The 23,913-nt window shown below is 28.7% G+C and overlaps 1 protein-coding gene across 4 annotated transcripts in view; it reads left to right on the top strand.

Annotated features, from left to right (window-relative positions):
• LOC101236626 (calcium-activated potassium channel subunit alpha-1) overlaps nucleotides 1-15,509 on the top strand; it is a 119,029-nt gene extending 103,520 nt beyond the window's left edge. For all 4 annotated transcript variants that reach the window (XM_065795305.1, XM_065795306.1, XM_065795304.1 and 1 more), the window contains 4 exons: nucleotides 7,440-7,613; nucleotides 7,866-7,999; nucleotides 14,776-14,970; nucleotides 15,062-15,509. In XM_065795305.1, the coding sequence (XP_065651377.1) occupies nucleotides 7,440-7,613; nucleotides 7,866-7,999; nucleotides 14,776-14,970; nucleotides 15,062-15,310 (752 nt within the window). In that variant the 3' untranslated portion in view covers nucleotides 15,311-15,509. The remainder of the gene's footprint in view (nucleotides 1-7,439; nucleotides 7,614-7,865; nucleotides 8,000-14,775; nucleotides 14,971-15,061) is intronic.
• Nucleotides 15,510-23,913: the final 8,404 nt, after the last annotated feature.

A 23,913-nucleotide genomic window follows, 5' to 3' on the forward strand; every position in this document is an offset into this window, starting at 1 on the left:
AAATGTACTAGCTGTCCAGAACCATAAAATATGGTCTTGGTAAAATAAAGTCTATTTTGCACCAACCATTTTTATGCTTATTCCTTATTTACTGCAATATTTTTTAGTAAATAGTAGAAAAAAAGTTCATTTGAAAATTGCTCTTAGAGCAAAAAATATTATTATGCACACTTTTCAGCATACTTAGACCTTATTAGAACTCTCACCACATTTATTTTATAAGAATAAGTCTAAATTTAAAATCTTTTTACTCTAAGAAAGAAAATTTTCTTTTTATTGCGTTGTATGCCCAAATTTATCTCATTGATTAAGTCAACGCATAATAAAAATCTTAAACATAGATGGCGCTGACATTTTTTCTGGTATTTTTTTAAATTTAAGTAATAAAATTACATAATAATTTTACATAATAAAATTAAAACCCCCTCATTAAGACTATATTTGTTTACGATGCAAAAGAGGACTCGGAAGTAGAGTAAACACATAACAAAATTATCTCTAACATTGATGGAAATTGTATAACATTTTTCCCAGTTTATTTTTTTTTTTATTCAAGATAATAATAAAATTTCAACCTCTCTCGTTATTTTTTATATTTATTTACAAAACTATATTTATTTACAAAACAAGACTATATTTATTTAACAGACTATATTTATTTACAAAAAAAATAATGACCTGAAGGAGAGGTAACTACTACAGTTGTTAACTCTCTATAGTTATCAACTATAGTTGATATACTATCAAAATTATATACTATATATTATATACTCTTAAAATTTAGTTGATTTTAAACTTTTATACTTGCATTTTAAATTTCAAAATTTCAAAAAATTCTTCTATAATAATTTATAATGATATCTATCTTTATAAATTTTTTATAGAAGAATTTTTCTTATTTCTCTAACTTAAGTGTTAATAGTGGTAAGCGGAGTGGTGAAGTAATAGTCATCAAAGGTTCAAATCCTCTGCTTGAATAACAAAATATTGTTTTTTGTGTTTATTTTTATTTTTTATTTAAAAAAAAAAAAAAAAAAAAAAAAATTTTTTTTATTTTTTTAAGATTTTTATAAAAAGTTTTCTTATTTATATATACACAATTCTTAAATATACAAAAACTTACCGACTGTCAGTTATACAAACATTTTTTTTACACTTACAGATGTTTGCACATAACGCTGTACTGTACATAAATGGATTTTTTACATTTGCATGATACAAATTGTTTTTTACATTTTTACATATTATATCTCTATTAATAAAAAAGTTCTATTTTATTGTAATTTTTATATTTGCATTTTAAATTTTATACTTGTGTATTTTAAATTTAGTTTATTTAAAATTTTTATATTAGCGTTTTAAATCGATATAATAAGTTTATAAATTGATTTATTTTTTAATTTTTGATACATCTTCAGTAGCTCAGTGGTTTAGTGTGGTGACCTCAATGTCAGCCTCTATGCAATTTTTGGATTTCAAATCCACAAGCAAAAAAAATCCAAATACGACATTTTTTTTAGTTTTTTCTGCTTCTTGCTGCTTTTATTAAATATAGAACAAATCGGTTCAAGCAAAAAATTACTTATAATTGATAGAATTTTTTTTAAAGTTATTTTATGTTATACATATATTATACATGACTGTTCCATACTGTGCCGTGGCTAGTGGTTTGGAGGCTCCTCCCAAAACCAGCCATTGGGGGCTCAAAATCTTAAAAAATTTTCCACTAGGTATTACCAAAAAATATATAACGTGTTATAATTAAAAAAAGGTAATAACAGGTTAGCTAACACAGGAACCTATTTATGGGTGAATTTGAAAACAAATGGATTGAAAAGTATAACGGCACTCAGCCATTGTTTTATAGGAGATACATTGATGACATTTTCACATCTTTTCCATCTAAAAATGACAGTGTAAATTTTCTTGATTATTTTAATTCTAAACACCCAAATAATAAATTCACTTGTGAACATGAACAAAATGGTAAATTACCTTTTCTTGATGTTTGCATTGAAAACCAAAATAACCTTATAACTAGTATATACCATAAATAAACTTTTACTTTTACTGGGCTATTGACTAATTACTTTAGTTTTACATTATTTCAATACAAATTTAATTAAATTAATTAAAACTCTCATTGACCATACATTTAAAATAAATAACACCTGGGCAAGGTTTCATGAAATATTCAGTCAACTAAGATAACTTAAGAATCAATATGCTAATAAATTAATAGATAACTACATAAAAAAAGATTTGGATCTTAAACACAGAACCTTTTAAAAACCTAAATATGAATGTAAGTATTTTAAATTACCCTTTATTGGTGAACGATCTTTAAACGCTCAAAACTAAATATCAAAGTTAATAAAGCTGTTTTGCAAAGAGAAATTTATCATAAAATTGGCATTTACTTCTACTAAAATTCAGCAGTTTTTTTCATTAAAAGATATTATTCCCAGAAATTTAAAATCTAACGTTGTTTATAAATTTAAATGTGCTAACTGTAATGTTTATCACATATGGCGAACTGTCTGACACATTTCTCAACATATTGATGAACATTTTAAGGATGATAAAAAATCACATATATTTCAACATATTAAATCCAACATTAATTGTTTTAATAAAGCAACTGCAGTATGTTTTACCATTCTGGATTTTGCCAATAGGGAAACTGAATTAGAAATTTTAGAAAGTCTTTATATAAAATGGCAGAACCCTGAGTTATACAAACAAGTTAGGCACAGAGGTATTAAATTGTTCTAATCTAACTTATATTAACATCCTGTCCTTTATTGTACAATACCTTTTGTGTAATGAATGTTAACTGTAAATTTGAGTGCATTTTTATTATTTCCTTTGTGTTATATTTTTTATTTTAATTCTGTATTATAGATAGTTTTATTTGAATAGCAAGTTTTAATGGATTTTTAATTGCTTTGTAACCTATATATTGAAAAATTTTATATTGGTCATTTTAAACTGATGATGAACTTTGTAAGTTCAAAACATGTATTCTAAACTAAAAAATGTTTTTTTATTTCACTAAAATAATAATATCATTTGTGTTCACCAGACCTTTCGAAAATATATATATGTATATATATATGTATATATGTATATATATATATATTTTTTTTGTTAATTAACCTCCCCAAGGCCCAGAAGGCCTTTATAACTCTAAAACACGAACCTTGACAAACAAAGCCACTGTGCGGAGAAACAAGTTGAGTGCGGTTCTACCAGGGATGTGGTGGGGATCGAACTTGGAACCTCTCAATACATAACCGTAATCAATCACAAATTTTTTAAAATGAAAACTTAAACTAAAAAAAAGTTTATTTAAAAGTGTTCAGAAAAATATTTACCACACTTTTATTTAATATGTCCTTCCTCAACATCAATCACAGCCTCAAGTCAACTCCTAAACTTAGTTAATCTGAAAATAGTCTTTGGGCATCTAGTTCCACTCTTTGATGGTAGGCTTCAGGGAGTTGATACTGTTGTGGGGGTGTTGACAAGCCTTTGACTCTACATATGCCCAGATTGAATAGTGGAGAGGTGACAAATCTAGAGATCCATGTGGCCATAACTCATTTGACCATTGTTTTGGCAAGTTTTTGTGGAGCCACCTCTGGTCTTATGGAATGTATGTGGTGGTGCTGTATCTTGCTGAAGCGCCATATTGTTAACACAGTCTTGAATGTATGTATACATTACATGCTCTGGGGCTGTTTGGTTTGATTGATGACTAATAAAATGATTGGTTCTGATGTTTGACACTGAATCAACAGTAAACAATTTCTCATTTGAGAAGAGGTTGGTCATTGGTCTCTTCATCAGGAGGCTCAGAAGTTTCTTTGATTATTTAAAGTTTTTTCCTTTGACACTTGGGAAAATCAGGTGTTTGTTAATCCTCACTCTTGACTTTACCTTCAATTCAGACCCTTTCTGACCACATTTTTAATGGTGTGCTTACTTATTGAGAGTTTTTTTAGCCATTTTCATGAAGGACTTACTGGATTCCAATAAATTTGGCTCTTAACATTCTTGATCAATTAAGGAGTTTGAAATAACCTCTTTAAACTACTGTCAAGCATTCTCTTGAAACAAATAGTCATTTAAAAATCACACATGTAGAAAGTATTAAAAATTTTTTTAACATCTTTGAAATATCTTTTGATGTGGTGTTAGTTATGGCCAGGTGAACAATTGGTTTTGCTTTTAAAACTCGTTTTTACCTTTTAGCTGTTTTTTTAGTTTATATTTATATAAACTATTTATAACATATTTATTTTCAAAGTTCAACAATAATAAACATCAACAATAAAAAATAAATGCATGAAAATGCCAATGGAGCATTTACTTTGAAATTACCAAATTTGTTGAGATTTTTAGTTGCATTCAGTAATACACAGATGTTTATAAAAAACCTTTTTTTGACAAAAGTCGATGCTTTAAGAAGACTTATGGAAGAATTATTATTTTGTGTGACCTCCTTTAGCTTTTATCATAGCATTTAAACATTTTGGTATAAATTCCACTAATTTTTTTTGTAATATTAGAGCCTATTTCATCCCAAACCTTCGTAACAGCAGTTTCTAATTCTCCCTTTTGCTTCAAGTGACGATTACCTATTTGCATATCTAAAATCGACCATAAATTTTCTGTAGGATTTATATCTGGACTTAGTGCTGGCTATTCAAGAACATTTATGGATTTGGTTTGTAAAAACTCTGTTGTTTTTTTCGACTTATGTTTCAGATCATTGTCATGTTAAAATAAAAATTTTTTACAAAATCTCAGTTTACGTGCTGATGTAATCAAGTTATTATTCAAAATATTGATGTACATATCCAAATTCATTGTATTTTTGATAAATTCAAGATTTCCAATACCATTGCATGACATACAGCTCCAGACCATTACATTAACAACCTCCATGTTTTACGATTCCTTGCATACAACTGAAATGGTAAGCTTCACCAGTTTTTCTTCAAACATTTTGTTTACCATCAGAATGAACGAATTTTCTTCCAAAATGAAATTATATTATTAACTTGAGTTTCAACAAATAATAATTGTCTTTTATGTTGCTGTGTCAAAAATGTTTTTTTATGTGTGCACTTTTTAAACCCATTTTCATGTAAACGATTTCAGATTGCTTTATCAGTTATTTTAGTTCCAGTGTTATTTTTAATATATTTTCAATACAATCACCAATTTTTCTAAATGACTCAAGTCTTTTTTTCTTGAATAATCTTACAATCAAGTGATCTTCTTTGACGGTAGTCTTACATTTGCCCCACGTCCTTTTAAAATCTTTACAGTATGGTGACTTTTAAACTAATTTAAAACAATGTTTGAAATGGTCGAATGTGGAACTCCAGTCTCTTTTTTGATAGTTCTGTCAATTATTTTTGTTTAACTAAATCCAAGATTAATTTTTGTTGATTCTCATTCAAACGTTGCTTTGCTGGAGCCATGATTGCTAAAATATAGAATTTGTTTCTAAATATTTCATAAAATAACTTTTTCGAGAAAAAAAAAGTGTTTTACCTTCAGAAAATTATTATTATCTTACAAAACAAGTTATAAATTAGAATTAAATTAGATATTTTTAAAGAAAAAACAATTTGTTCCATTAAATTTTTCCATTTAATTAACAAAAAAATCAAGCGCATCTAATTTTAATGATTAAAAATATACAAATGAATCAACTTTATCATCTAAATTGTGCGTCATTTGTTTGTCTGTGTTGAACAATTCAGATAAAAACTAAAGACCATTATTTAAAATAGGAGCGATACACTATTATTAATAGCTAGGCGGCACCATTTTATTTTTATCCCATTATATTTTTCCAACACTGCACATACACACATACATACATACATTTATGTATAGATATTTTAATGGCTAAATAATAAACTGTATTCATTAACTTTAAATCTTTATCCTTTGTCTTTCATCCTAAATCTTAATCCCGAGTATGTATTCATGTCATTTGTTATGAATTATGTATGCATGTCATTTGTGATGTACTATGTATTTATGTCATTTGTAATGTATTATGTAGAGATGTGCTGGAACCACTTTATGCCAAGTCCCCGATTCCAGGTACCTGGAAGAAAAAACCGGGTTCAAGTCCGGGTACGAAGCACCGTGTCCATATTAAAAAGGTGGAATAAAAGCTTGAGAAATCTCTTGCGATCAATTGTTTTTTTCAAAAAAATAACGCTGATTAATTTTTGCTAAATATGTTTGCCTAAATATATCAAGTTTCTTAATATTGAATAATAATTAATAGATTGTTAATATTTAAAATAAGGGATCATCCATAAAGTACGTACATTTTTATGTCGACCTCCCACATTTTTATATACGCTTTTTTGAGTACCCTCAACCCCCCTAAAAGTACCTATGCTTTTAACCTACTCACCCAACATTTTATTACATTTTTTAATTTAGTGTCTCCTTACTTTTATAATTGACCTGTGCCCTACCCCCCCCCCTACCCTTCATCTCATATACGCTATTTGCAGACCCCCTCTCCCACATCAGAGCGTATGTACTTTATGTGCGATCCCTAACTTACTGTCTTACATCGTTAACGCCAAATCATCTAGAGAGCTTTAAAATTAAAATTAACTCTATCAATTTCAAAAAATACTTTTTGGGCTAACTAATTTTAGTTTTATAACTGAAGTATTATATATAATTTATATTTTTTTGTAATTTATTGCGAAATAATCGCTTATATGCACTAATTAATCAAAAGTTATGTTACAGAAAATAAAAGATTAAGAGAGACAGAATTGCAAAAAAAAAAAAAAAAAAAAAAGAGTAGACTTTCTTAACTGTAGTGTGAATAAAATGAAAAAAAATATTTTAAGTGAGACACATCTATATTGAGAAAATATGGCTTTGTGGTTATTGACTCCATAACACTCTTAAACTTATATCAAGAAGTTAAAACTAAAAGCAATCCTGTTAATAATATTTCAACACAATTCAAAGTACCACTTAAACATATAGTTACAGCATGTAAGGTAAATGTTTATTAAAAATTTCTTTTAAGATACCCGGTGCCAGGTACTGTAAAAAAAATGGCCGATTGAGGGTACCCGGGAAAACAGTCAAATTTCTGGGTTCCCAGGTCCGAATCGAGTACCCAGCACATCACTAGTATTATGTATTTATGTTATTTTTAATGTGCTTACCATACATTACAAGGTAGTAAGTGCAATGTCACTGGAAAACTTTTTTAACTAAAATTCTAGTGCATGAGTTTTGATAAGCAATTTCTTTACAATATAACAAGTTGATTGTTCTCTTACTAGGGGTTTAGTTAGGTTTAATTTAAACTTTTTTTTCTTCCAGAAAATGCTTGAACCTCTTCTTAAATATATTATATATTAAATTATTAGCTATGCAGTTTGAAACATATAAAGGCTATGAAATAAGGCAAGCTTCGTTGGGCGATGATTCAAATACTTTATTCGGAAGCACAATGACCTTTACAGAAATAAATCCTGATGATAGTCCTTTTTCAGCAAAACCGGTAAAAGAGAGCAACAGTTTAAAACTCATCACTGAGCTTAGTAAGTTGTTTTTTTTTTATAGCAAATTTTTTAAATGTTATTATAGTTACAAATATTATATCACATAAGTAAATAAAAAAGTTTGTTTTAAAAAATAATTTAATTTATAAAAAAAGATGTCAATAAAAATTAGATAATAAAAAAAAGTCAATAAAAATTAGATAATATAGTTAAATAAATATAAATAATTTAATTAACAACAATTAAAAATAAATTTAAAAATAAAAAAAAAAGACTAAATTATTTTTTTAGTTTACAATACCAATGCCATGTTTTTGGATCAAGATGATATGAATATTTATGATGACGAACATTTTTACTTAACTCAACCATATGCATGTGGTTCAATATTTACAGTTTCTGTTCTTGACTCGTTGGTTAGTGCGGTGAGTTTTGACTTTTTTATTTTAAATTGGTTTGAGATGAGTAAAAAACTTGTAATTTATTACGGCTAAAGTATAATATCGTAATATACAGTTTAAAAGTTAACGCAACTTTTCTAAGCATTTTGGTAACAATCATGGCCTATAATATTAAAGTAAAGACATTAGCTTTAAAAGTTTTTGACATAATAAAATGCTAAAATGTTAATTTTAAACCCATTCTGCTATCTGAATTTAGTAACTTTTAAAGAAATTATATTCAAAATGGTCAACAAATGTGCTGCGCCAAAATGTAGATCAGGGTATTTTAGCAACAAAAGCAAACAAATTGTATTATTGCAAATTTTTATTTTCCAACAGACCAAATCTAAAATCAACTTTGGATACGATTTGTTAATCATTCAGATTAGACTCCAACAAAACATTCTATTTTATGTGAATTTTATTTTTGTGAATATATAATTAGAGGTAATAAATGCACCCTAAATTGGTTTTTGCAAAAGTTTGCAAACATACTTAGAAGAAACCTGTTGATTCTAAGTATTCTTGCAAACTTTTGCAAAATAAAATCATCTTTTTCAGTTTTAACAACTTCTTGAAGCCTCCTTAAATAAGAATATTCCAAGAAGATCAGTTAGAAATATTTTTAAAAATAATACAATTACAAGTGTACATAATTTGAATGAAGAAGTAAGCCCATTAGGATTTCAATTTAAACAGTTTGAAAAAGGTATTGTATTTTATGTATTATTTAATGAATAGACATTTTCAAACTATATTAGAATCAATAACAGTTGATGTAGACCTAAATGTATTTTTGTATTATTTAATGAATAGACATTTTCAAACTATATTAGAATCAATAACAGTTGATGTAGACCTAAATGTGTGTTTGCAATTTAGGGAAATACCACTTCCATTACCAAGTAAATTTGCTACAGGATAATGCAAGACTTGATAGAGAGCTATCAGATACACATGTTCATATACAGATATTCATTCATCCTTGATAATACTTGATTAACTGTTTGAAAATTGAAGTGAAGAAATTATGGAAAATTCTCTTAATTATAAGTCAAGAAATTGCAATAACTATAGCAGGCTACATTGCAAAAAAATTGTCAAAAAGGTCTAAATGCAAAAAAAGCAAAGCATATTTAAAAGCTGAAGAAATTGATCTTGAAATTAACTCTTATCTATCTCTCTTATTAAATGTTGGAATATTTGTTCCATTCAAACAGCTTGCAGAAGTTGTTGAAATTTGTTGAAATGAAATTTGGGGAATTATGCTTTCAAAAAAATTCTTGTCAATGTATTTTTTAATAACAAACAAAAACTATTGGGTGGTTTGGTTTCCAACAATAGCTTAAAAATGTTTAAAAATAGACAAGGAAAAAAAAATGAAATCAAAATTGAAATCAAAATATACTAGTTGTATTATATATTTTAATAAAGTTTAACTACTATTTGATTTCATTGAACTTCTTATTGACATTATTTTCGTAAAGTTAAAATATAGATTAATATAGATATATATTATAGATAAATTTAGTATACATAGAAATAAAAGTTTATTGATTTAAATAATTTCTGTCACAATTTTCTAACAAATTCTAAAATGTTTTCAAATATTTGATAATTATTATATTTTGAATAAATAGTAAAAACCTGAATGAATATATAAAATAAGAATGAAATTCTTGAATAAAAACCAACTGCCATTTTTACATTGAACAACTATAACTTAAAAATTATGATTTGAGTTGCTTTTAAAAATAGATTATTGAGGCAGCCTTTTTTTCCGGTAACAATCAGTCTCTTAATATGTAAGATATGCGGCTATAAATATAGCAAACATTTTAAATACTAAACACTTTTTAACTCTAAAGCTTTTTCTTTAGATGATTTTCTTTCTCTCTCTTTACATATATATATATATATATATATATATATATATATATATATATATATATATATATATATATATATATATATATATATATCCAACCGGATATTGAATACCCGGATATTTAAAGTTATCCAGCCGGATAATGTAATTTAAATCCTGAAGTATTTTTTTTTCTATGACAAAATATTACTGTGATAAACCTTCAAAATAGTGAGTTTTGTTTGGAAGTTTTTCCAAAAGTTATGATAGCTGTGATTTCACAACAATTTGCATTTTATGTGGAGAGCAGATAAGCAGAAGATGTAATAAATATGGTCAGAAGTCATTTTCCACAGCTCCACTGTATAATCACGCAAAAAAAATTCATTGTAAATTGTATGAAGATAGTTCAAAATGTATTGAACTCTGATCTAGTCTCCTTTGTAAAAGCTGCTCAGAGAGTTGATGTTTTCTTCAATCACTCGATTATAAAAAAAAATAATGACGTTTTAAATTATGTTGTAAATTATTGGAAACATGAAGGAGAGTTTCCACTGCTAAAAGAGTTAGCACTTAAGTCACCTGCATCCTCTGTATTTGCGGAAAATTGTTTTCATTATTTATGAGAAAAAGCGATCATGGCTACCTCAACATGGAAGTAAAAGAAAAAAAACTGAGTGATAAACTGATGTATTTGTTGTGTGTATATAATTTTAGTAGTATTTTAATAATAATAATAAAAATATTGAATAGAAACCATTAACATAAGATTATTTAAAAATATAACGTTTCTAGACTTCTGTCAATTTTTAAAACATTACCATTAAATTTCCAGTATATAAAAAACCAGATAAAGTTGTTATCGGGCCAGATATTGGATACCAAATAATACTCCTATCCAACCTGAATATCCAGGACACCCTTAATATATATATATATATATATATATATATATATATATATATATATATATATATATATATATATATATATATATATATATATATATATATATATATATATATATATACACCCTGTAGTACCAATTGAAGTGCGAAGTTTGTTTAAACTTGTCATGTTAACAGGCATGTGCTTTTTATATAGTTCCCGCATTTATTTGTATTGTTTGAATAGATTCCTGGAATTTATTAATTTATTTATGTGTTTATTTGTAGATTTTTTCATAATGGATAGTATGGAAGGAAAAGGGTGTGCAGTTATAGCATTATTAGACGGGAAGAGAAAACTGTATCAGATTTTCAAAATGCTGCAGCATAAAGGAATATCAAAGGATTTTGTCTATCGTACTATTAAGCGATATAATGATAGTGGTTCTGTCAAAAAATGTTATGGTGGTGGCAGGCAACGCACTGCACGTACCCCCAAAATGCTTGCAGCGCTTAAAGCTCGAATTCGTCGCAATCCAAGACGGAATCAAAAAAAACTTGCCCTTCAAATGAATGTGAGTCGTATGACCATTAACAGAGCCTTGAAAGAAGACCTTAAGGTACGGGCATTAAAAATTAAAACATGTCACTATCTTACAGCCGCCAACATCAAAGGAAGACGTGAGAAATGTGCTCAACTTCTTGCTCGATATGGGCCCGCTGCTGTTAACAGAATTTTATTCACAGACAAAAAATATTTCACCATAGAGGCCAAATTTAATCGACAAAATGATCGCGTCTACGCGAAAAGTCGTGCAGAATTACCTCACCATGTTGGATATGTCACCAGACGCCACCATCCTGAACAAGTTATGGTTTGGGTGGGGGTTAGTGCAATGGGCAAAACCCCATTTCATTTTTGTGAGTTGGGAGTAAAAACAAAAGCAAAAAATTATCAGGAGGACATTTTAGAGCAGGTGGTAAAACCTTTAAATGACTCGTTGTTCAATATGGAACAATGGTCATTCCAACAAGACAGTGCCCCTTCGCACAAAGTGAAGACAACACAGAGGTGGTTGACAGCCAATGTGCCCGATTTTATCTCTACGGATGCCTGGCCGTCAGCATCACCAGATCTTAATCCATTGGATTATGCAATCTGGTCTAAACTGGAGGCGAAGGTGTGCTGCAAACCTCACACTTCTGTTGATGCCCTCAAGCGATCACTTCTCAGAGAATGGGATGCTTTATCCATGGATACCGTGCGTAAATCAATCGAGGAATGGCATCCAAGACTGGAGGCGTGCATACAGGCAAAAGGGGGTTATTTCAAGGACTCTCTTTATTAATGTGTACTTTAGCATTTTAACTAAAACATAACATGCATATAATATGTATATATTACATTTGTTCTTGCATTAAAAACATGTTCTCTTAAATTTTTTTACTGAATTAAAATTTCGCACTTCAATTGGTACTACTAGGTATATACCTAGTAGTACCAATTACAAAGGTATATATATATATATATATATATATATATATATATATATATATATATATATATATATATATATATACATATGTATATATATATATATATATATATATATATTTTTTTTTTTTGTTAATTCACCTCCCCAAGGCCTAGAAGGCCACTACAGACGAGGAGGCTACTTAATTGTGGTTATAACCCTCTCTCAACTCTATAACTCCGAAACACAAACCTTGACGAACAAGGCCGCTGCGCGGAGAAACAAGTTGAGCGCGGTACTACCAGGGACGTGGGTAAATATATATATATTTATATATATATTTATATATATATATGTATACATGTTTATAAATAAATTATATATATATATATATATATATATATATATATATATATATATATATATATGTATATACATATATATATATAATATATATATATATAATATATATAATATATATATATGTACATATATGTATATATCTAACTATATATATATATAAATACATATATATATATATATACATATATATATATGTATATATATATACATATATATTCATATATATTTATATATATTTATATATATATGTATATATATATTAATTTATATATATATATGTATATATATATATATATATGTATATATATATATATTTATATATATATATACATATATATAGTTAGATACATACATATATGTACATATATGTATATATTATATATATATATATATTTATACATATATAATATATATGAACATATATATATATATATAATATATTTATAAACATATATATATATATATGCATGCATTGACTGCTTCTTCATTCTCAGTTGGATAGCGAGTTCCAACAGTTCATGATTATCTTCATGTAGAAATTGCTTCATAGTGTGCAGGTGCCGACTAATTCTTTGCTAACTTGTCCTCTATGACCAGATATTGACTCAAGTACTCTACTGTTAATGGTGACATAGTGCATAATGTATATTTCAAATGGTCTGACATAAGTTGAATAGAGTTTCTTCCATAGTGTTGAATTTTGCAATATAAAAGTATTTTTCGATAGAAAGAGAACTTTATTTGCAGTCAACATTTGTTTTTTTTGGTTTAAGATTTTTTATGACTCCGAGGTCTATTTCTGCAATCATTCTTGTTAGGTCTTGATTTATGCCCAATAGTGGATTTAGTATAGTGTACATTGCAGATTCGTTTGGTTATCCAATGTGTATCACTTGTGATTTGTTAATGTTTATTTGCATTTGCCATGTGTTGCACTAATCAGTTATCTTGTTGAGATCACCTTGAAGGCTTTTAGTGTCAAGCTCTTTGTTTCCAGGCCAGATTGGTACCATTAGTTTAGTATCATCCTCAAACCTTTTTACAATAAAAGCTATTGTCGGCTGGGAAGTCATTTATGAAGACTCACCATTTGTATTACATCAAATGCATGTAAAAAGTCGAAATCTATTGGTGTTTTCATTACCATAGATTTAGTAATCCATAGCAGAATTGTGGTACATGATTTATTTGGAACCAAATCATGTTGTTTGCACAAAAAGGATTGTTTTTTGGGCATAGACCGATGTCAAGCTGGTTGGTCTATTTTTTTCTGGATCTGTCAGGCTTCCTTTTTTAAATATTCTTGTTATGTTTGTGTCTAAACATGCTGTTGGTACTATTCCTGAATGCAATGAAATCTTGAATATGATCGATAGTGGCTTAGTGAGTTTGGAGGCAAGTGCTTTTAGCACGAAATGCAATCTGCTCCTTGCAGTTTTTCTATCAATTTGACTTAGTAAGCTTGCTACTTTGTCCGCTGTGGTGTTTATGTTCATGAAAACATGAATATACTTTTTATTAGTATGACACAAAAATTTAAAAATATCTCTTAATTGTTTAAGAAAAACAGATTGTTCCTAAATATTGATATAACACTTTTTTACTCAATATCCAGAAAAAAATACCTGCCAAATAAGATACCCGACTCTTAATCGATAATACAATATTAAAATGGCAAAAGGTTACAAAACTTCTTGGAGTTCTTGTAGACAAAAACCTATCCTGGAAACATCAAATTTTATTCTTATCTTATTGCGGTCCTTCTTTTATTTATATCTTATTGCGGTTCTTATTTTATTCATATCTTATTGCGGTCCTTTTTTTATCGAATAAAATAGTTTTGCCAAATTTTGATTTGTCTTTGAAATGGATTTTTCTTCTTTCAAACAGAAATTAAAAGAAGTTATCTTTTTTATAAAAAATATTTTTTCTTGTGATTAGTTTCTTTGTTTCGTGTATTTTATCGAGGGTCCGTAGCAACCCCTAAAAATATTTTTCATTCAAACATTTTTTAAATCAAGCATTATTTTATTATATAGAACGCATTTAGGGAATATATATATATATATATATATATATATATATATATATATATATATATATATATATATATATATATATATATATATATATATATATATATATATAATTTGTTTTTACATTTAGACATATTTTAATGGTGATATTTTGACTATTGTTCAAAATCTTGTGACCGGAAGTGTCAGCTCGGAGCTAGATGAACTCATGGCAGAAGGAATAAGTCCATCTGGATCGTGGGAAACCTTAGAAATTGCGGCTGTTAGAAATAGGTGTCGCATAGCACAAGTTGACCTTTGTGACGGTCCACTTTCTGAATACGGGGTATTGTTTTGTTAAATTTTTGTTTTTACCAATGCTTTATTAAAAATAATGAAATAAGAATTGTCTTACAATAGTTTGAATTTTTGTTTAGCAATGTGGCACGTTTGGCGATTTGTTTCTATACGCTTTGCGTACTTATAGCATGATATGCTTGGGTTTATTCCGACTACGTGATATACATCGACTGCGAACGAAAAGTACAAAAAGATATGTTATTACGTTTCCTGATTTTAATTTTATGCTTGCTCCAACTGATCGCGTGTTTGTTTTAATGCAGTTCCACGCCTTGAGAAAAAAGAGAAAGAGTACTTTTGCTAAAGATAGTTCTTCTTTTTTTTAAATAAATTGTCCAAAATGTAAATGACGTTTTTAAAATTGTCATATTGGAAATCTTTTTTTCTGTTATTTATTGTTTTCATTTTGTTATGATATATATTTATGTATAGGTTACATTACGTTAAATATTTATATATGATAAGATATTTATATAATAAAAACTTTTTAATAAATCAATGTTTATGAAAATTCTTATTAAAGAATTTTTTTGGCGTTTTTTGTAGTTTGCAATTGAACAAACAAGGGTGTCTTGTAAACCTTTAGGACCACTAGGACCAAGGATCATTTTCAAATGTCAATAATAAGAAAATTATAACATGATTACATACTTATATCAAGAAATAAACTTCAAAGTTATATCAACACGGACTACTTAATAACAGGAATGAAAAACGCGCACAAAAAAAACTGTTTGCAAACTTAGATATTTAAAACTTTCTACTCAACTTGTTTACATGAATTATAGCTATTCTAGATGAGCTGGCGTAAGGTAAATGGGCACTCAAGGTGAACTTAGTGACCCAAATAGAAAGAATAAACTACAAGCCAAGCGCAAAAAGACGCATCAAAAAAAAAAAAAAAACCCTGAGAGGGGTTGCTGAGTGGAGGCTTATCTCCCGCTTCACTGGAGGGAAAAAATTCTAGAAATTGAATCAAAAAAATGTTAATTTAATTGCAATTTTTAAACATGTACATTGTATGTCTGAGACAAATTTCATATTCATGCAGATTTCATGAACGTTCAACAAAAATCAACTTTTCGTGTTTTGATGGCAGCAAAGTCTTGACGATATTATTGCCAGACTCCATAGACGTTCTTGCGTCATAGCCGTTCTTGAATAAATTATGATCAATTTTAAGTTGGAAAAAATTCTTTTACCTCATGCAAAGGATTTATGGTCTTCAATAAAGTACGTAGATTACCCAAAGTACGGAGATTACCCAAAAATGTGCAAATGCTGATAACAAGAAGAGGGGTTAAAAACAGCGAGTACGTATGCGACTTTACTCTCTCTCTCTCTGGTTCTCTACCTACCCTTGGTTTATTTTTTTTAACAAAAGCATTGGTTTTCACGAGTTTAAAAAAATTTATATTAGTAGTAGTGGTTTAATTTATTTCGCCGTTAAGAATATAGAAGAATATATACAACGTATAAATATGACAAAAGGAAATGGCTGGAGCAAGAAGAAAATATCAATTAGTCTTGTCATTGAGCCCCATTACTATTGTATTTTACAAGTCCTTAAAATATTAAAAATCTTTACAAAACGTCAAGTATAAGAAGTTAAGAAACAAAAAAGTACTAAAAAAATAAAAGTAAACCTAGTTAAGAAAGATATTATATTATGTATATTATGCTATGTAAACCTAGTAAATCTACTTAAGAAAGATATTATATTATATTATGCTATGTAATAGAGAAAAAAAAAGATATTATGTTATGTAACATTTCGAAATAACTTCAAGTTTTTTTGTTTTTAATGTTTTGAAAAATGCGTATGCGTAAAGGAAGGGTTAATAATAATGTGCGTTAATAATAATAATGTGTCATGCGTTAGAGAAGGGCGATTTGGTTTTGTAATAACTAATGCGCACGTATGCAAAAAAAAAAAAAAGGGATTTTTGAAGGCCTACAGGTGCGTAAAAGGGAGGAGGGGAGTCCTTAGTCTTTTTAGAAATGGTTTTTTGCGACAACATAACCATATCTTCAAACCAATCTTTACCAATTTTTTATTTTTAATTAGCTTGTTTTCAATTTCAATAATAATATTTTGTGTTTTTAAAGGTTTTGAAAGTAAGAAACAAACTTTGGTTATTAAATTCTTTATTTAAAATAGGGATTTTATGTTGTTTTTTTTTAATATTTAAAATGTTTCATACTAAGGTCCAATACACTTCTAATTTTAGTTATGATTTTTTTTTTAATTAATAGAATAAAACAAGTAATATTGAAAGAAAAAAAAGAAATTAGTGAAAATTAAATTATCAAATCATTTTAATCATTATGTTTCTGACACCACATGACTTAAAAATTCAAAATCCTTGCTTATTAACAATGATCACACAATTCTGTGTACTAGTAATGAAATGTTGTTTTTATTTAAAACAGTTGTAAGAGTGTTTTAATTATTAACAGAATTTGAACCATATTTAGATTATTCTTTTTTTGTTCTGAATCACTCCTAACAAGGTATGTAACAACTATTAAGTTGGAAGTTACTTGAAAAAAAGACTTAGCCGAACGACGAGTCAAGCGGGAATGAGATTTAGTCTCATTAGAGTAATTAGAAAGAGCGGGTCCAACTACGTTTACAATACTATTTTTGACCTTGTCTAGAAGAGAAAGAGCATCATTAGATGAACCAGCCCAAATATAATAAAAATTCCATACAGGGACGAATAAGAGATTTGTAGAGGTAGTGAATGGAATCAGGAGAGAAAAAATGACGAGCGTGCTAAAGAGAAGCAATCTTAGCATATGCTAATTTAGCAATCGATTGTATATATGGTTACCATGAAAGGTTAGTAGTAAACAATTAACCAAGAAGACGTAAAGAAGAGGACTCAGTAAGAGGGTTGCCATTCATTAATACAGCTCCTTTGAGCAGCGACTGTATTGCAATAGTTGTGTTGGAGTTAAAGTTTACAAGCCACTGTGAACCCTAATTTGTTAGAGAAGTGATATCAGATTCAATTTATTTCGGCTGGCTATTCTAAGCGATCAAAAATAGAAGACTTTTTGTCAAGAAGGAGTATAAAGTTGAAATATCAGAAAAAAAGATTACTTTAGATGTAAGATTGCCGGGAAGATAATTAATGTAGATAAGAAACAAAACAAGACCAAGGATAGAACCTTGAGATACTCCACAAGTTACTGGAAATGAAGAAGAGTGTTGGCCTTTGAGAATTATTTTAATAAAGCGGTTAAAAAATAACTTGATTATCTCAAAAACTTTCCCAGAAACATCATATGAAACAAGCTTATGGAGAAGACCAGCATATGTCAAGGGCAATAGCTTTAGTCTTTCCGCCTCCATCTAATGCACGATAAAATCTTTTATTCACAGTAGTTAGCAAGTCAGCCGTAGAGCGAGAGGATCAAAAACCATATCAATTGTTTGGCAGTATTTTATTTGACTCAATATGGGATGTGAGAAACTTGTTTATCAAAGACTCAAAGACCTTGCTAATAACAGAAAAAAGACTGATCGGACGATAATTGGAGGGGTCAAATGTCCACCGGAGTTTTTGAAAACTGGAACAACAGATGCTATTTTTCAGCAGCCAGAAAAACAAGACTTGGTTAAGCATTTACTCAACAGTTTAGAAACAAGACTTGGTTAAGCATTTACTCAACAGTTTAGAAACAAGACTTGGTTAAGCATTTACTCAACAGTTTAGAAACAAGACTTGGTTAAGCATTTACTCAACAGTTTAGAAAGAATAGAAGAGTTTCGTGGAGAACATTTTGTAAAACTATGACAGGATTATAGTCGGGACCACATTCCTGTCATAGTTTAGTGGCCACTGGTCGTAGAAGAGTTTAATTGAGATACGACTTTAGCAACGGAAGCTGGAGTGGTTTGAATGTCTAACAATGGGTCAACCTGTTTAATTGGAATCGGAGGAAGAGAATGATAATAAGATTCTAAAAAAAATTCTACTGAATTAAGAAAAAGTTTTTGAATAGAAAAAGTAAATAAATAAAGTCATATAAATTCAAAGATAATATAGAAACATTTAAAAAACCTACGAATCCACTGACTAAAATGATCCTATTTTTTTAATTTCTTTTTTACTTATTTATTTCGCCGTTTAATAACTTTTACAATTTAAAGTTTATAAATAAAACACCAGCGGGGCAAGTTGAAGACATTATTTTGTCTTATCGCCGAGCTCCAATCGTACGTATTTACAATAGCCGTATAATATATTTATACTTTACAAACTATTTATTAAAAGTTATAAATGCAAAAGTAAGTAACAATTAGTTTAAGAAATACTTCAAGAACAGTATTCATATTAAGAGTAATAATCAAGTAAACAAGAAAAACTGAAAGAAAAGTAAAAAAGAAAAACAAAAAATAAATAAATTAATTAAAGAGCACGTATTTACAAGAGCCACACTATATACGTATATCATACAAAGTATTTATTGAAAAATATGAAAATAAAATTTATAACAACTTGTTATAAAGTAATATTTAAATAAAGAACAAAAATTCAAAATAAAAGAGTACTTAATTTACAAAAACCATTTTATATACGTATATTTTAAAACAAATTTAATTGAAAGTAAAATAAATAACAATTTATTAATAGTTGAATTGTAAAGTGTTCAAGAACAAAGATTTCAGCAATAACTTTTAAGATTAGAGGAAACACCATAACTGAAATAATGAAAAAACAAACAAAAACTAAAAAAAAAAAAAAGTTGACAAACTGATAATATTCCCAGACACTCCCAGAAATAAAAAAATGATAAAAGAAATGCTGGATGATTTTAAAAAGGCAACTGAAGTTATATATAAAAACCAAGAAAAAGCAGTAATTGCTATTGTTAGTACGAACACAAAAATACTAAACGAATAAATATATAAAAGATAAATTTGAGACAAGTGCTAGAAGAGATAAAAAAAAAGTTTAAACTTCAACGTAGTTAATAAATAGATTGAAAGTATCAGCAAACATTTATTAAACAAAATCGATAAAAACAATTAGAGAAAGAAAGAATTAATAACAAGTTTTTAAACGAAAAAATCCGTAACCTTGAGGATAGATTGCAAAAAGAGGACCTAAGAATTGATGGAATATGTGAAGACGAAGTGGAATCTTGGGAAGAAACCGAAGAAAAGGTTCATTCATTTTTTCTACAAAAGCTGGGTTTAGAGGGCATTGAAATTGAACGCAATGGGCCAAAAAAAGTTGGACGTCCGAGGGTAAGAGTTTTAAAACTTCAACGTCTCAGAGGAACAAATATTTATGTAAATGAAAATTTTTCTCACGAAACGGTTGCAATCAGAAGAAAATTGTTTGCGGAAGTGAAAGAGTGACTTTCGGTTCGTTACGATATAATTATTTCTTTTAAAAATATTTTTAAAAACGCTTAAAACAAATAATCGAATTACGCATTCTTGAAAAGAAACCTTACTTAACCTAATTTTAATGATTATGGCTTTATTGAATGATTTTGAATTCATTACTTTTAATTTTTTCGAAGGAAACCGCTTTTCCTCTGAAGTAAATATAGATTCAGATAATAATTTTATTTCCGATACATTTACGGATTGTGCTTATTTTTATCCTAAAGAATTAAAAGGTTTTCTTTTTCAGAATGCAACTAAAAAAAGTTCAAATCGAATTAAAATTCTCCACCTCAATATAAGAAGTTTAAATTGGAATTTTGAAAAACTTTAAAATTTTTTAGAAGAAACAAAAAATCTTTTTAATATTATTTAACTGAAACATCAGTGACGTCACTGTGAAACGTGGGTTACGTTGAACAATTTTGACACTAATTTTAATATTCCTCATTTAAAATTATCTTACAAGAAAGAAAAACGAAAAACGGAGTGGAGGGCATCTGGTTTATGTTCATGAAAATATCTTTTAAAATATGAGAAATAATTTAAGCGCCTCCGATGGCGATAAAGAAGTTTTAACAATTAAACTTACTTGAAAAAACAAAAAACATTATTCTAAGCTGTTGTTATTGACCACCTGACGACGTGAGCAAAAACCTAATCACGTTTTTACAACATATTGTGAAAACAAGTGACGCAAAAAAAAAACCTTTTGTAACTGGGGACTTTTATATAAATTGTTCTCTTTATAACGATGGCCATTAAATTTAAAATTTTTATGACACATCTTTTGAAACAGGATCTATACTTGAGATGTACCGGAATTTGTGATTTTTAGGTCAATCCGGTTCCGTCCAGAATTACAAAATTTAAGGCCGGAATGTCGGAATTTATGTTTCACTTTTTTTTTAAGATTTGTGACACAAACTGTTAAAATTAAATCAAAATATCATTGTCGTACAGGGCAATGAAGACCTATAGGTAAACATAGGTAAAAAAATAGAAAACTCTTAACAAACACCATGTAATTTTAGGTAAAGTTACAGTTAAGTGGTCTTAAATAACTTTACTTTTTCGCTTATTCCGCTCTCGTCAGTGGAGGCTTTTTATACATTTAGAATTTTAATTGAAATAATAAAAGAAAAAAGATTGCTGCCCCATGCTAAACCCTTAGTTAATGTAGCAGTACTTCTTTGTAGCAGCACGCTACAAAATAGTCGATGCAGCAACACTCTCTTATAGCAGTAGGCTATAAGATAATCAATGTAGCAGCACTCCCTTTTTGCAGCAGGCGATAAGATAATCAATGTGTGTACTAAAGTAATAATTCTTTATGTTTATGTTAAAAAGTCACCTATTTGAACAAGCCTACACAAGAAAGCCCAACAAGCGAAAAAATAAAATTATTTTAGACCGCTTAACTGTAGCTATGCCTAATTTTATTGTAGTTTTAATTTATTGTAGTACTTATGTAAGGATTTTAAAAAGTTTAGGAAAATTGTGGTGCAAAAAGAGTTGCTATCCAGTTGCTATCCAAAGAAATTATTTTAAATATAAATTTTATGCAGGTTAAAACTTTCAATAAATAAAATTATAAGAAACAAATAAAAACAACATATTAGATTTAAATGAAACTAGAAACAAATTAATGATATGGGTTATATATATAAATATATATATATATATATATATATATATATATATATATATATATATATATATATATATATATATATATATATATATATATATATATACAGTATCGGACAAAACGAGTGCAACCAAATAATGCTAATTTAGTTTCTTAATATAAAAGTGCTGCATTTTTTCAATTTAGAGAAATAACTATGTAACTGTTTAGAGACAAAGTTCTTCAAGTTTTATTCATCACAAAGTTCATTATTTGTACACGAAAATTAATAAATTAATCAAAAGTATTAAAAAAAGTTGATTTCCTTCTGGACAAAACAAGTGCAACTTGACAAAATGTTGACCAAGCTGTATTTTGCTATCAATATTTCGTGGCGAATCCTTTGTTGTCGATCACAGCCTTGCATCTTCGAGGCATAGATTTGATCAGGTGATCAATGAATTCTGTGGAATTGCTGCCCAGGCCTTTTGGATTTGTTCAAACAGTTGATCCTTATTACGAATTATTCACATTCTTCACGATTATTACACACACTTACGAATTACACACAATCTTCACGATTAATTCTGCGGTTGACGATCTCCCACAGGTTCTCGATAGGGTTGAGATCCGGAGATTGAGACGACCAATCCATCACCGATAGGTGGTTGTCTTAAAACCACTGCTTGACTACTTTTGCAGTGTGTTTCGGATCGTTGTCTTGCTGAAAAACCCATTTTATTGGCATATTCCATTCAGCATGAGGTAACATAACATCTTTCAGGATATTTTTATACATGAAACGGTCCACGATTCCATCGTTTCGATGTATTGGACCTAGACCGTTTGCAGAAAAACACCCCCAGACTATTACATTGCCTCCACCATGCTTCACGGTCTTATGGCAGTAACGTAAATCGAGGCGTTTTCCGGCCGGTCAACGTACACGGCAAATACCATCGCTCCCAATGATGTTGAACTTCGATTCATCACTTAACAGGACAGTTTGCCATTTCTCCACATTCCAGTCAATATGAGATGTAGCAAACAGGAGTCTTTTCTTCTGGTTTTTTAGTGAAATCAGCGGTTTCTTTGCAGGGCGTCGAGAAAACAATCCGGCTTCAACAGCACGTCGTCTGATTGTTCGGTCCGATACAGGCAGCTCTAATTGCTTTTGTATCTCGACTGATGATATCCAGGGATCCTTCTTTACGGATCTGACGATCATAGAATCCTCTCTAGAAGTGGTGGAACGCGGTTTTCCACCTTTGTTATCTGCTGCCGCGATATTTATCACAAATACTTTTTTGTGACATTCCACTTATGTAATCGCCAATAATTTTCTTTTTTAGTTCCAATCCAAGACTGTCGGGAGCCATTTTTGCACTTGAAGTCGTAAAAATAATAAAAATAAATAATCACGCTTCTCAAGGCTTACCGTGTTACATTTACCTTGTGATGATACAATAATGCTTAGTGGAACTTAACGTCTTGGTTGGATATGGACTGTATTGATGTAATGAAACACTTGTTGTATTTCACTTCTTGTATTGATGTTCTTCGATAAAACACTTTGATAAAACTCACTTCGATAAACTGTCTTGATAATACTGACTGATTGACTTCCATATACTGACTGAATTACATGTCGATTTACATGTCTCTTATAAAGTAAAATAAACCTGTGTGAACTTGTTTTGGAAGATTTTAGATGCTCTTTATTGATGCTTCTGGAAGCTTCTGGATGCGTCTGTATGCTTCTGAATGTTTCTGGATACTTCTGGATGCTACTGGATGCTTCCAGATGCTTCATCTGGAAACTTCTGGATAGTTCCTTTAATTATTAAAAAACCTCCATGACGTTGACACGGACCAGACTTAAGAAAATGAAA

Source organism: Hydra vulgaris, chromosome 04, assembly GCF_038396675.1.
Source record: "Hydra vulgaris chromosome 04, alternate assembly HydraT2T_AEP".
Lineage (NCBI taxonomy): Eukaryota > Metazoa > Cnidaria > Hydrozoa > Anthoathecata > Hydridae > Hydra > Hydra vulgaris.